At 44.4% G+C, this 14,777-nt stretch overlaps 1 protein-coding gene across 1 annotated transcript; it reads left to right on the top strand.

Annotated features, from left to right (window-relative positions):
* Positions 1–790: 790 nt before the first annotated feature.
* On the top strand, positions 791–12,585 carry C1S (complement C1s; the record flags this gene model as incomplete). Its single annotated transcript, XM_082003397.1, has 11 exons — positions 791–855; positions 4,735–4,939; positions 6,213–6,390; positions 6,649–6,774; positions 7,547–7,746; positions 7,923–8,076; positions 8,311–8,426; positions 8,660–8,738; positions 8,987–9,124; positions 9,636–9,710; positions 11,792–12,585. 11 exons carry the CDS (start codon positions 791–793, stop codon positions 12,583–12,585), a joined length of 2,130 nt encoding a protein of 709 aa, XP_081859523.1.
* Positions 12,586–14,777: the final 2,192 nt, after the last annotated feature.

Below are 14,777 nucleotides of genomic sequence, written 5' to 3'. Positions count from 1 at the left end.
ATGACTAACCAGAGAGAGTTGGAGAGTGGACTGGGACTCGGTGGACGTTTGAGATAAGGAGGGAATGGTATGCTTGAAAACAATTCACCTTTTCGGTGTGGAAATTATTGCACAAATAAATGTCACGTCAGAGCCTGTTTTTCAGACATCACTGGCTCCGTTCCCCGGCCCCCCTCCACGAAATGAGGCAGTTGCAGTTCGTGTCCCCTGTTTAGGGTGGGTGGGCTCGGACACAGCGTGACCGGCACATGAGGTGTTCGCTGGTGTCGCCGGGGGAGGGGGGGGTGTGTGTGACACGCACGCCACACCGGTGACATCCATTTTGTCGGCGGGAGGGGCGGGCCTCCGCGGGCCCGGCCGGTCTCTGCTGCCGCCTCTCGGACCCGCCGGGAGCTGCGGGACCTCCGGGACTGGTGGCAGCGGGCGGTCTTCAGCGGCGGGCTGAGCCTGCGCCGTTAACTTCAGGGTGGGGGAAGCAGGCGGGAGACCCTCGCCCGTACCAGTGGCACTCGTCACTCGTGGGGCGGCAGCTCTGCCCGGGCTGGCAGGCGCGGCTGGTGCGCCTGAGAAAGCTGGAGCACCTTGTCGCTGCTGCCAGCCCAGGCTAGCTGTCTCCTGGAAGTTAGTGGTCCTGCACTGTCATGTTTCCTCTCACTGCAGCAGCTGCTCCGCTACTGCAGTTTACAGTCTTGTGGTTTAAAGTAAGCCGAAGTATTTAGGAACATTTTACTCTAATAGACGAAAGTCTAAACTGATCCTCTTCAGCCACTGGTTCACTGCTGGTGAAGCCATGTGTGCGGTGAGGACGGGCATCCCTGGGAAGGTCATGGCAGAACCCACACCAGTTGTCCCACGGTGAGATATCTCTAGCTGTGAGTCAGAGGCCCTCGCCCACAGGGAAAAGGCCTTGGGTGTAAACAAGACCATAGGGCTTCTGTTTTGTAGGAAAGATGGTGCATCACCTGTGCAGGCATCGTCTGTGCTTAACAGTCATGGCTGCTTAAAGCTACACCCAGGGCTGTAGGCGAAGGGAGTGCAGAAGGCAGCAGGCATCTCGGTGTGGTACAGTGCATGGAGCAGAATCGTCCAAGGCCCAGGTTTTACTGGGAGGCTGTGGGAGCTTTGCATTCAGACTCGGTGCTGGAGGGAATAAAAGAGGTGAACAGACTCTGGTGAAAATCGCCCTGGTACAGTATGCAGAGGTGGAAATGAGTAAGCTATACTAAGCAGTTCTGAGCCACCGCACAGGCAGGTTTTCCTGGGGCTTACCCAAGGCTCTGAATTTAACCACTGGCAAGAAAACCGGCCTGGGTCAGAAGAGTGAGGCGGGGAAGTGCAGAGTACAAGAAACCCACCGAATCTTTTTACTGGAAACAGGCAAATTACTGCCAAGGTCTTGGTAAGTCAAGGATATTTTACTTGCTACTTACATATCCTTGATTCCCTGCTGATGGATTTCACCTAGTTAATGTTTTTTGATATTTACTCCCTTTGTTTTATGCACTGACTCAGTGTTTCCAGATGGGAAAGTGTGGCTTTTCTTAAGAATTCAGGAAAAGCTTTTTTTCTCCCAACTTCCTGGGGGAAGACAAGCCAGTCAAGCCTGTTTTAGATGGTAATTTTATGAAAACTGGAACACTACTGCTCTTCATAACATCTGGCAGAAAGGTTGCAGCTACACAGCTCTGAGTCATCTTAAGGAAGGCTTTGTCTTATGCAATTTGGGAAAAGTAGTATGTGGTCATGTAATTTAGGAATTTAAGAGAATGCATGTGCCTCTGAGCAGAATTATATTGCATTGGCAAACAATGTTATAATTTATTAACCTTAATGGCATGATTTTGCCTCTTTTAAATTATTATTTTAATATCATTTCCCACATAGTTTCAGTGAATTGTAAAATATATTATCTAGCAGTTTCATCTTATGTATTGTAAAAACAACACAGATCTGGGCAAACAAAATCAAATGCTGTGTATGTATTAAATGTAAATATATACATCAATATCACCAGTTTTCTGCATAAATAGTTAATATTATGCAGATATGTGCCCAGATAAAATGCAGTTTTTTTATTTAACTAACTTCAGCAATCTTTTTCTTAATTAATAGATATATGTCTTCTAAAGAATTATTAATATTCACACACATTATTAATTTACCACTGCTACAGACAAGTTGAGTCAGATTTCTATGAACATATACAATTCCCTTGCAATGACATGACATGACATGCATAATATATCAGCTTGTATTCATTTTACTTCTGCCATGCCCATTTTAAAATATGATTGTGACTTGAAGAGTTGCTGGCAGAGTCTTTACTTTGCCCAGGTTGGAGGACCAAACGTCTCCCCGTGGTTTGTTGGGTATCCTTCATCACTGTTTTCCTGGTTCTCAAAATTTCAGTTAGAAGCATCAAACTGTGCTCCCAAGAGACATCAGAAGTGGGATGACATGCTGTTTTCTTTGTCTATCCATTCTCAGTTTGACAAAGAAAACAGACTAGGCATGTTCTTCAAGTAAAGCCTTTATCCTGACTACAATGAAGTCAGTTATGATTCATCTGTAGGTGTTTCTCTCCCTTGACAATATAAAGGAGTCTTTCAGCTGAGCTTTGCTGGCATGCTTTGCCTATGGCCTGTTGAAACTTGAATAATTTTTTTCATGACTAAAACAAGCTCTGGAGCATGCTGTGATGATTGTAAAGGGTAGAGGTTGTAATGGGGTTTTACATTTTCATTTATAGTCTGGTCCCAGTGTAGCTGGTTTGTGAGGACGAGGGGTTTTCTAGAGTATTAGTGATGGATTGTTTAACTTGTATGGTGGTATTTTGGTCTTGACTTGTGGGCACTGTCTGGAGTCCTACCTGGTGTAAATCTTGAAACTCCTTTCCATAAGAGTCTTAGACCTAGCTTGCTCTAGGGCTAGGTCTGATGAACAGTTGCTCTTATCTGAAGTTCACTTGGAAAATAGTCATAAAGGGGTAGTTATGAGTTCTTAGCCAAGTTCTTACTTGTGGAGTGTTCCCGTAACAACACCCAGCAAAACAATACACTCTTAGTCCTGCTGGTAGCCTCAGAGAGGTACAACATTGAATAGGCCACTATCTTTTCCTTTGTTTTCCCCTAAAAAAGGATCCCTGAAGCATCAAACAAGGAGCAGTGTTAGCACCTCTGTGCCTACCAGGTTGCAGTTAACAGAGTGGCCTCTGGCAAAGTGGTCTTTGGACAGGATGATCAAACAGTTTTTTCCACGCAAAGGCATTGGACCAGTTCTCACGTGGACTCTCCCTTTTCTACACCCTTTGGATTTTGTTCCTAACTTTTAAAAAGGAGGGGGGAGAGGAGGAGAGAGGAGGCAGCCGAAAACTCAGTTCCCCTCCCTTTTCCCAAAAGTCATCTGGTTTCCCGAAAGTGGCTAATACAGACCAGATCTGCGTGCTCCCCCGCGCAGCCTGAGCCAACAGGATTGTGCAACTTGCTGTGGAAATTCCCCTCCCTGCCCAGCGCCGGCAAGCCGGGCACCTCACGCCAGCGGGGAGGCCGGGATGCCGCATCCCACAGGTAGAGGGTGCTGCGATATTACGAATTAGAGCGGTCTTCCCCAGACCCAGCCTTGGGTACGTTTGGAGGAGGGTGTGCACAGGAAGAAAAAAGAAAAAAAGAAAGAGAGAAATGAGAAGGGAAGAGAGAAGAAAACCAGACACGACCTAGGGAGAGAAGGTAAATAGGGCAAGCATTAGAAATGGGAAAGGAAGATATTCTTGAGCATTGCTGTCTGACAGCTAGAAGAGTCAGGACAAGCTGCTCCCCGACCCCAGGGTCTTAGCATAATTTTTGGGGTGCTGGGAAGAATGCATTGGGGGGGAGGTGCTTTCTATCTCAATTTGCTGTGCACCAGCGTGGTGTTTGGAGACACTGATGGTCATAAAGGGAGAACGTGAGTACCAGTGAGTACCAAGATAGAGATCATCTCTCCATTTTGTCAGTACAGAGCCTAGCATCCCTTCTTCATGCTTGGGGCTGCTGTGTGCAGAAAGGAACAGAGATATGAACTTTCTTTTGAGGCAAATCATTGATGTATTCTCCACAAGCTGGAGTTTTAGGGTCTTTGACCTGCCTAGCAGACACGCAGAAGCACAGGTGACATTAATCAATCACGCTGTTTTTTGTCCCAGACACAACTCCAAAGTCCAATTCCTGAGTTTTCAGAAAGGAAGATCTGCTTTTTCCAGATGTGGTGAGTTATTGAATCTCCAATGTGAACTCAGGTTTATTAATAATTTCATTTTACAAATTAGGTATTTCTCCTATAGTACTGTACTGTTTCTCAAATCTGAATGTCTATAGCCCAAGTAGCCTTCAGAACAAGGCAGTGAAGTAGAGAATAGCACTTCTTCATATACATGAACTTCATATATGTGAAGTTCATATACATGAACTTCATATACATGAACACAATAGACCCTTGTGTTCAACTCCTGCAGCATTATCTGCTCTTACAGAGCTGGAGAGAAGCAGAGAGCACAACTGAGGTTGTACTCCTTCTGTGTGAAAGGAGATAGGAGAAGGACAAGCCCCACATAGCCACAGCGTTGGTCATTAAAACTGCAAAGCCAGAAGCTATGCTGCATGCTATGTACCGTCAAAGACTAGCTTTTTCACTAGGGTCTGTGTGCATATGTGGACAGAGAAGACTACTGCAATGTCACCTTCCTTCCTCTTTTCTCAGGTACCTTATCTTCTTCTGTCTCCCTGTCTGGGCTGATGCAGCCTCCATGTATGGTGAGATCTTGTCACCCAATTACCCTCAGGTGTATCCAAATGACGTGCAGGAATCTTGGGAAATCCAGGTCCCTTCGGGATATGGCATTCGCCTTTATTTCACACATATGGATCTTGAACCGTCGCAGAACTGTGAATATGACTTCGTGAAGGTACTGTCCCTGTCCTCAAGTGAGAAAAAGACAAGAAGGCAGGTTAGAGCACAGAACAGCAAAGCTGTGTACAAAGCTCAGGGTTGGAAGAGGAGGTAGACATGTCCTTCCTGTTCTGATCTTGAAGGAGCCCAAATGAGTGAGTGTATCTGCACTAGCAGTCACTAAATTGATTTGAGTTTTCTTCATAACCATGTGAGCATTGTCTGCCAGCTGAGTGTCCCATCTATGCCCCTCCACCATGTGTCTCCTGCATTCGTAGGAAAAGCCGCCTTAGCCATCACTGACACCTCTCTATTGCAAGGCATATTCTTAGTCAGTGAACCATAGGTATAAAAGGACCATTTTTTTAGGGCATTGATTTTCTGTCCCTGAAATTATTCAGAATTAATCCATGAGTGGGCATAGATGATTTAATGCAACCATAATTTGGTTGGAAATGATGAAGGCTAAAAAAAGTAAAGAGATTTGTGTATGGATAGTAGGCACTCAGATAAAGTGTCATGGTCCATTGCACCAGAGTTTTCTATGATCTAGGCACCACAGCTTTCTTAAAACTTAGAGACCCACTAAGATGCACCTGAACTCCATGTTGTTCCAGAAGGCACAAAAGATCAGTCATTTCCAGACAAACAGACAGAAACAAGACCATCCTACCCTGCAATAACTTTGTGTGAAAAGGGGCAATAAGATCACGTGCAGCACCAGAAGACGACCTTGCAGAAGGACCAAGGTGGGACAGTACGATGGATGTGGTCTGCTGAGACCTGTAATAACATATGTCCTTTTGCAACAAACTGATGAACCCATTAGACTGCTCTGCAGACAGTCAGTGATTGGTTTTGCCATTTTGAACCACGCTGTTAATTTTTTCCACAAGTGGTCCTGAGGAAACGATGTTAACAGAGAACTTTCTGGATTAATTTGTATCTGAGAAGTGAAGATGGGTATTTCACAGCTGGGAAGTCAGTAGGAGGGAACACTCCTCAAGCGTCTTACAAATGTAATGAAACTGATTGTCTAAGACCTCCATTCAGCTCTACCTTGGCTGTCTGTCTTCCACCCTTGACCAGCTCTGTGGATCACACAGCAGCCTTGGTCTCTTCTGCTACCTATGCAACATAGCTGTGCCCTGGGAGATCTACCGAAATGTCATGAGAAAGGCATGCAACTAAGGAGCCTTTGGTTAGCCACCTATAAGCTGAAAGGCTCAAGTGTTGGTAGCTACACGTGTTCCAGTAATTAAATGAGACCTCTCTGCATTCTTCTGCAGATCCTGTCTGGCGGCCATGTTGAAGGCATGCTTTGTGGGCGGAAGAAACCTCGTGCCCCTGGCTCCTTGATTGTGGAGGAATTTCATGTCCCTTATAATACCCTCACTGTGAGCTTCCAATCAGACTTTTCCAATGAGGAGCGTTTCACTGGTTTTGCAGCCTACTATGTTGCAGTAGGTAAGGTTAAAACAGCCTCCTCTGAATCTCTGTAAAGTCCAGGCTGGGGGTGGGAAGCTGACAGAAGGGTTTTCCTTACAAGAATTCCTTAGAAGAAATTGCAGCAGTCAGGACTGCTTTCCAATATGGACAGTCTAAATGTTGTCTTAGAGATACCTTTTCCTTGTTGTACACCAGTGTTTGCTTCCCTTTCTCATCTTCCTCCTGCCCTTAGGGCACTCTCCTAATCTTGGCTGATTCATCTTTTCATGCTTGCAGACTTGGATGAGTGCATGGATTTTGTGGAGGAACCTTGCAGTCATTACTGTAATAATTATATTGGAGGTTACTTCTGTACCTGTCCACCAGATTATTTCCTCTATGAGGATAAGAAAACATGTGGAGGTAAGAGGTCTACATGAGCTGTGGTCAAATGAGATATTGTACATGGAATACCTTCTCTATCAACCTTCTCTCATCCACTTGTGAGAAAAGTTTTCTTCCAGTTTTGGAGCAAAGAACATCCCAGTGCAAATCTGAACTGACCATGATTTTTGGGACTTTCTATTAACATATCCTTAACATTCTTCTTTTTTGTGTTAAGGGAATTAAGAAACTATTAAATGACATTCTCTAAAGACTGTGATGAAGGCTCTTCTTAGCATACTGCTACCTGTGAATCTTTTAATCTCTGACAAAACAGGGCGGTTCAATGAAGACACAGAAATGGCCAAGGGGCTGCTTGGCTTGAATAAAAAAATTGCAGTCACAAATAGTGCATGTTGAAATGTAAGGACCTGAGCATGAGAGAAGGAGGCTTAAATCGCAGGTGGAAGGTAAAAGAAAGATGGGTGGAGGAAGAGAGGACACTAAGAGAAATTAAGTGAGACTGAGCAAAATTAAAGATGTGCTGAAGCTGTCCCCTAGTACTGAGGACATCAGGAAATTGCCTAAAGGATGGGCAAGAGTGCAAGGTGGCTCAGACCACTAGAAGTTAAAGTCCCTGGCTAACTGGGTAGAGAGTGGTTCTGGTTTCAGTTTCTTGAAAAGTTGCAGTGCTGTGACATGGTTGATGCAGGTGACTGGGGAGACTGGAGATGTAGTGGAAGCGTGAAAGCTTGTCGGCTTTGGACTGTTTCCTTTCTGAAACCAACCTGTGTTCCTTCCTTAATCCTAGTGAACTGCAGTGGAAATGTCTTCACTGAGCCCTCAGGGGAGATTGCCAGCCCCAACTATCCCAACCAATACCCAGAGAACTCGCGGTGTGAGTACCGAGTGGCTCTGAGGCCAGGCTATTTTGTGGCATTGACCATACACAGCAGGGACTTCGACGTGGAACCAGCCAACTCAGAAGGGACTTGCCGCGACAACTTAACAGTAGGTGTGGGGCTTGGGGATGCTCTGGATCTCCCCTCAATCTCTTCATATTCAGAAGACCCTCTTAACTGCTTAACTTTATTTTCAGCTACGTTGCCTTCTGAAATTCTTGGGAATATCTCTCTCTCTGAATACATTTGGTATTTCTCATTTCTTCTTGTTTGTTATTTTTCCAGATTGTCTCTGGAAAGCAGCATTTTGGTCCCTACTGTGGCAGCAAATTCCCAGGTCCTCCAGAAATCAAAACTAGGAACAACATTCTTGACATAATCTTCCAGACAGACCACGCAATACAGCACAAAGGCTGGAAAATACGCTACTATGGGGATCGTGAGTAGACACTTGGGAAAACATTCCCTCTGCTGCTGAGTTAGGAAGAGAGCTTGTCCCAGGTCAGATTCATGGTACAACAGCATGTTAACAAGTTCACAGGTGCTAGTATTGAGTAAACAAAGGATGTCTGTTTACTAGGGAGAATAATCACTGGGGAGAAAGAAGTTGGGAGCTGGAAGGACAGTAAATCTTGAACAAGTTAATCACTGATTTCCACCAATCTATTCAAAGCTGTAACCTGTCCCCCGAGTGTCATCCCCAACTCTGTTCTTGATCCAAAGAAGGACCGGTATATCTTCAAGGACAATGTGAAGGTGACCTGTGTGGAAGGCTATGAAATTGTGAGGGTAAGTTACATAAAAAAGCGTATATCCTCTCTGGCCCTCTCAGCAGCTTCCTAGTGCCATTTCCCATCAGGTGTCCTGAGCACCTTTGGGGACTCAAAGTTTTCACCACAGCTGCAATAAGTGGAAACTTCTTCCAGCCAACTGCAGCATTTTGAGGACCCTCCACTGGAGTGCCTGTGTCAGATACATTACATGGCCAGTGACTTACATGGGTCGTGTGGTCTTTTCCCTAGCAACGAGACAGCATCGTGACTTTTCACTCCAGCTGTCAGGACAATGGTGAATGGAGCAACTCCAATTTCAGCTGTGTTCGTAAGTGGCCTATCTCTCTATTGTGGGAAGCAGACTGGAATGGAGCCCTTAGGCTCTAGGTCCACTGTATCTCCAGATTAGGAGGATGCTGAAGGACTGGGATGTGAGCATGCTGAAGGGACAGAGGAAGGGAGTGCTGATGACTGTACAGGCAGGAGCTGAGTGGTTCCCCATCATACAGAATAATCATATTGTTGGGTGAGAATGCCCCTTTGATTATATTTGATCATTGTTTTTCTTCTCTACAGCTGTGAACTGTGGTGGTCCTATTCCTATTGACAATGCCCAAGCTGTATACATCTCTGAACTTCATGAGCCGCTGTACAAAGCTGCTTTCCGGTATCAATGTGATGCACCTTACTATACCTTAAAAAACAACGGGGATGGTAAGCATTGCCTGTGCTACACAAACATATTTCTTTGATCAAAGGCCTAAGAATTGGTACTGGCATCATCATGGGACTGGGGTTATATCCCATCAGGTCAAGACAGGGAAAAAGTTCTTAGTGTGGTGTTACAGGCAGTAGTTTTGTGTTGTCTTTGTGTTTATATACTGTAATAATGTCTGTACTTGGGCTGTTGACTTTAAATGCTTTAGCAAGTCCTCTTTCCATTTGCCTGGTGTGTGAACCATGGAGACTTTTGACTCTGGCACACTGTTCTGGTGGAGAAGTAAAGAACTCGAGAAATCTATTAGATTAGGTGCTTCCAAAATAGGGGCAGAAGCACCCTGGTGGGGCTGTGTACTTCTAGGGACATCTCAGCAATGTTTATCAAGCTGTACTTGCTTTGTAAATGAGAAGATTAATACATCATCTTATACAGTAATGCTACTTACCCTCTCTTCATCTTGATTGTATCCTTATGGCCCTCTTTTTTCTTGTTTTTTTTTCCAAGTGGTGTATCAGTGCTCAGCCAGTGGAGAATGGGTCAATGAAGAGATGGGAACAAAGCTACCAAAATGTGTCCCAGGTACTATCAAAAACTGCATATACTTACATGCAGCATATGAAGACCACTGCTTCTTTCATTTCTGTTTTTAAACTTTTAAGCCTGAAAGTACAGATGATCCTTTTTATCTTGTTTGAATCACATTGGGCAGGGTATTTCTGAAAGCTGTGGGCCCCAAAGAAAGGTCAGATGAGACAGCAGAAAGGAACTGGAAACATAAGTGGGCAACATGATAAGAGATCTGGTATAACAGGACCTCTTCAAGTATCAATGTCTGATTCTGCACCAGTTTCCCCACCTTCAAGTGTGCACATTCTCAAGTTGTTCGGTGCTTTACATCTCTGTCTGCATTGCAGGTAGCAAAAAGAGATGTCCAACAATGCTGGACTTTTCATTCTTTGGTCCCTCCCAAGCTACACTGAGAACTGTAGGTTCTCTTCAGACCTCTCCTGGGGGTAGTGTCCAGCTGTCCACTGGGCACTACAGATGCAGGACTATAGGGAAAGGGCATTCATTACTCTCACTGGAAGTGATAGCCTAAACCCTTAATGTGTCCTTCAGTATTGAGCTACACTTACTATGAAAGCTCAAGCAATATCCCTGACGAGGACCTTCTCATCCTCCCTTTGTGTACTTGCGAGACACTGAGGAGGAAAGTGTGGGTAATACTCCTGCTCATGACTGCTGGTAGTTATGGCTGGGTCTTAACTTCCAGCTGATAGAGAGAATTTTAAATCCTATGTATTCTGCACGCTGTTCAGCTTACCCTCTTAGAGGAGGCAGCATGCCTCGGGCTAGTTGTACATGATGCCTGTTCAGTACTCCAAACCCTCAAATACTCATTGGCAAAGCTCAAGACCCATCTGAAGATGATTCAGCCCTCTTAAGGGCCAGCTCAGCCAGTGACTTGGACTATACAAGTGCACAGTGCAAAAGGCAAAGAGTAAGATAAAGATCAGGGAATTTACTACCCAAGTGGAGGTTACAAAGAATATGAAGGCAGACTCTTCCCAGGGGGACATAGCAATAAAAGACAATGACAGGCAATGGGCACAAGCTGCAACAAAGGAAATTCTGACTATATTTAAGGAAAAATGCTTGCCCAGAGCACTGGAAGTGTTGCCCAGGGAGGGTGGCTAATCAGCACCCTTGGAGATGATCAGAGGTCTCCTGGCAAAGCCTCTGAGCAACCTGGCTTTGCAGTTGGGAGGGCAGGGAAAAGGGCAGTTAGGGATGGACAGGTTGAAATGGAGACATCCAGAGATACCTTCCAGCCTATATCTTTCTATGATTATGTGAAATTCTTTAACAAACTGTGCTTCATTTAGATTGGAAGCTACCTACTGGCTATAGCTCCTTAATCTCTGACTATCTGACTAAGAGTTCAATGTAAACAGGGCAGTGTGATAAGAAATCAATTTCCTAGCTGTGTCAGAACGACCAGCCTTATTTATGCCCTTAGTGCTCACATTCTACAAAACTTTACATAAAGAGCATGGAGCATCTCTGCACCCGGAAGACCCACAGATAAAATCTCCATTAACCCACTGCTTAAGATTTTACATACTAAAAGAATGGAGAAGAAAAATGGTAAAACATCCGTGACAAACCTGAACACTTAACCTGACACTATCTGGATTTCACAAAAAAAACAAAATTGTAAAAATAGTGTCATATTTCTAAGAACTTAGGCAAATATTTTTTTCAAAAACAATCCCTTCACCTAGAGGACATAATTCAGCAAAGGAAAAATGCTAACTAGAATGCAGTTAAATTGTGAGCTTTGATTACCCAACACTGGCAGGGTAACAACTGAATTGCTGAACTGAAATTCCCAAACAAGAATTTGAGAATGAGTATTTTCAGCCTAAATTGAATATTGATAGTAGTTTTGCTTGAATTTTCTTGAATTTCTCTGTAAATACTAGTTGCAAACTCTATAACATAGAATATAAACATTAGTTGTATCAGAATCAAAAATTATTTAGAGGACACAGGAAGGAGTGGACTGTGGGGCTTTTTAGCAGTACCAAAGAACCCCCTATTTGTAACTGCTAATTCTCCCACCTGGTTCCTCTTTTTTTCTTTTATTTTCTTTCCAGTCTGTGGGGTGCCCAGTAATCCCATCCGAGAGAAAGCAAAGATTTTTGGAGGCACCCTTGCAGAAAAGGGCAACTTTCCCTGGCAGGTGTATTTTGATTACCCAAGAGGAGGTGGTGTACTCATCTCTGAAAGATGGGTAATGACTGCAGCTCATGTGCTGGAGGGATATGACAAGCCCAACATGTATGCTGGGGTAATCAACGTTGGTAGAGAATCTCTGTACTGGGAGGCCACGCAACTGATCCCAGAGGCTTCCTTCATCCATCCTGATTGGAAGAAGCAGCCCATAGAAACCAGGACCGATTTTGATAATGATATTGCACTACTGAAGCTGAGGGATCCTGTGAAGATGGGCCCAAACATCTCACCCCTCTGTCTTCCTGGTAAATCACCTGAGTATGAGCTGCAAGAGGGGACTCTGGGCTACATTGCTGGCTGGGGCCAGAGAGAGAGAGGAAGACTGCCTATTTACCTTTGGAAGGCCCAGATTCCTGTGGTGGACATGGATAAGTGCCGATCTGTGAAACCAGAGGGCTCTGCTGATTCCAGTGCTTACCAATTCACTGACAATATGATCTGTGCCGGTGGTGACAAGGACAGCTGCAAGGGGGACAGTGGTGGAGCCTATGCTATCCAAGATCCACTTGATGACAGACGATACTATGTGGCTGGGCTGATCTCCTGGGGACCAAGATGTGGTACCTTTGGTCTTTACACCAAGGTAGTGCGTTATTTGGACTGGATTACAGAGACCATGAGCAAGCATGAGGATGCAGAAGCTTGGCAGGATTAGCTCTTTCTCCTTTCAGCACGATCACCCTTTCTAAATGTGATGGTTGCATGTTCAGGATGGCTGTGGTCCTGTTCTGTGTGTATAATGGGCCTACTCATTGTGTCTGTGCTGAGTGGAGAGTCAGGAATATGTATTGGATTCTCCCACTGTTGTCATGTCTGGGAAGGGAATTTCTCTTTCTTTTTTCACTCATAGTAGCATAAGAGGAAGATGCTATTCTGGATAAAGAGGCTCCTTCTGCTTCCTCTCTTTTTTTTCTATCCCATTTTTTTCCCACTTGGAGAAGATCTAGCCATGCCCTGCCTGGCAGGGAGATTTCAATGAAGATGAGAGAATAATTGTTGGTTCCCAAGATAGGTTAAGAGCCTGGTTTCTGGTTTATGTTTTTCCTGTATTGTTCAAAATATCTAGCAGCATTAAAAAATGGCCAAATTGCCTTTTGTGCAATGTGCTATTGTATGTATTGCCTTTCTTCTTCTCAGTCTAGGCCTAGTTCTCCTTGGAACTCCCTAAAACAAGTATCTAGTCACATTTTGGCACTGCCAGCTTTTGTCAAGCTGTAACTGAGTGACCTCACCTCTCTACCTAAGAGTCTTTATGAAGTTCTGTCTGGGATGGTTGCATCTCATTGACCAACCATTACCAGCAATGAGGACTTCAGATTTCTGAATCAAGCTGAGCAGAAGAGACATCTTTAAAAATCCTTTCATTCACCTGTCCTCAGGGATTTATTTTTCAAACTAGAAAAATAGATAAGAAATAAAGGTTGCTTGATTTAGGGAAGGTAGTGTTGTGCAAGATTACCTGACATGTTAGGGGTGCTTTCTGCTCCAGAAAATACTATGTTACTCACAAATACCTTTCCGCTAAGACGAAGGGAACTGGTACAGATGGTATATGAGGAAAGTCAGAGGAAGCTAGGTTTGTTCAGCTTGAAAAGAAGGAAACTAAGGGGGGCACCTAATGGCTGTATTCAGATACCTAAAGGAGGGCTAGAGGGTACACAGAGCAAGACTCTTCAGAAAGGTGAACAGTGACAGGACAAGAGAAAATAGACACAAATTGCAATTAGGGAATCTCCAGTTGGGCTTTTTCCCAGGATGTGGGTCAGCATTGGAATAAGTGCCATAAAAGACTGGGGATCCTCTGTCCCTGAAGATCTTCACAACTTGCCCAGGCAAGGCCCTGAAGCTCTTACGTTAGTCCTGCTGTCAGCAGTGGATTGGACTAGAGTCCTCCTCTTCTTGTCTAAGTTTTTCTAAGAGTCTAGGAAATAGTGAGGAGGATGTATGCAGCTCTTGGGAGATTTCATACAGATTCCTGCACTCAGCTCAAGCACCTTCAATTTTGTGTAATAAGCAAAAAGTTATTTTGTTGTTGGGCTAATAACCAAGGACCTTATACTACATTCCTGAAGAACTGTGACCCACAGGATGTTGAATGCTTTTTACTTTTATATCTGTATGTGCCAACCTTAATCTAGTATGAAGCTTTATCCTTCTTGTTGCTATGTGGGTGGACTCACCTCAGCTTTCATCTTCTGGAGTGCGAAAGCGAAGTGTCCATCCCTAGTAACTAGTCCAGGCTGCAATCTCAGCCCATGTTCCTCTTGTGCAAAGAAGTGACTGTTGTGCAAAGAAGTGGCTTCCTGGCAAAGAAACATTAATGATGCAGCGGTGCCATTGTAACAATATTTTATAACTTCACAGTATGCATCAGAATTTCGTAAGTCATACATACATGCCCAAACATCTGGGCTAATCATGAGCAAAAGCCACTGGAAATGTTACAGACTGCAATGTGTGGCTATTAGGAAGCTTCTGCTTTGGTATGCAATGTATACTTCAGCAGTAGAAACAGCCCAACAAATTACAATTTGGGGAAAATGAATCCATTTTAAGTTCTGAGTGACCTTTCAAACTAAGGTAAGACATTTCCTTAGCTTCTATGACCACAAAGCCATTCAGGCAAGCAGTGTCACACAATTACTCACTAGCTCACTGATTAACTCCTGTCTTTCTGGAAATGGACAGGAAGAGAAACTGCTGAAATCAGTTTAGGAGAGCAGAGGAGAAGAGAAACAGAAGTGTGGCTGAATGGCCCGGGAGTAGGAAACAGGAAAGATACTTATTTAGCTGGGATTGCTATTCCTAGGAGGGTCACAGATTCCTATAGGGATTTTGGGCAAAGCG

Source organism: Phaethon aethereus, assembly GCF_964289735.1.
Source record: "Phaethon aethereus genome assembly, chromosome: 1".
In the NCBI taxonomy this organism is placed as follows: Eukaryota; Metazoa; Chordata; class Aves; order Phaethontiformes; family Phaethontidae; genus Phaethon; species Phaethon aethereus.
Note: the sequence above shows the minus strand (reverse complement) of the source record. Positions and strands in the feature narration are given on the sequence as shown.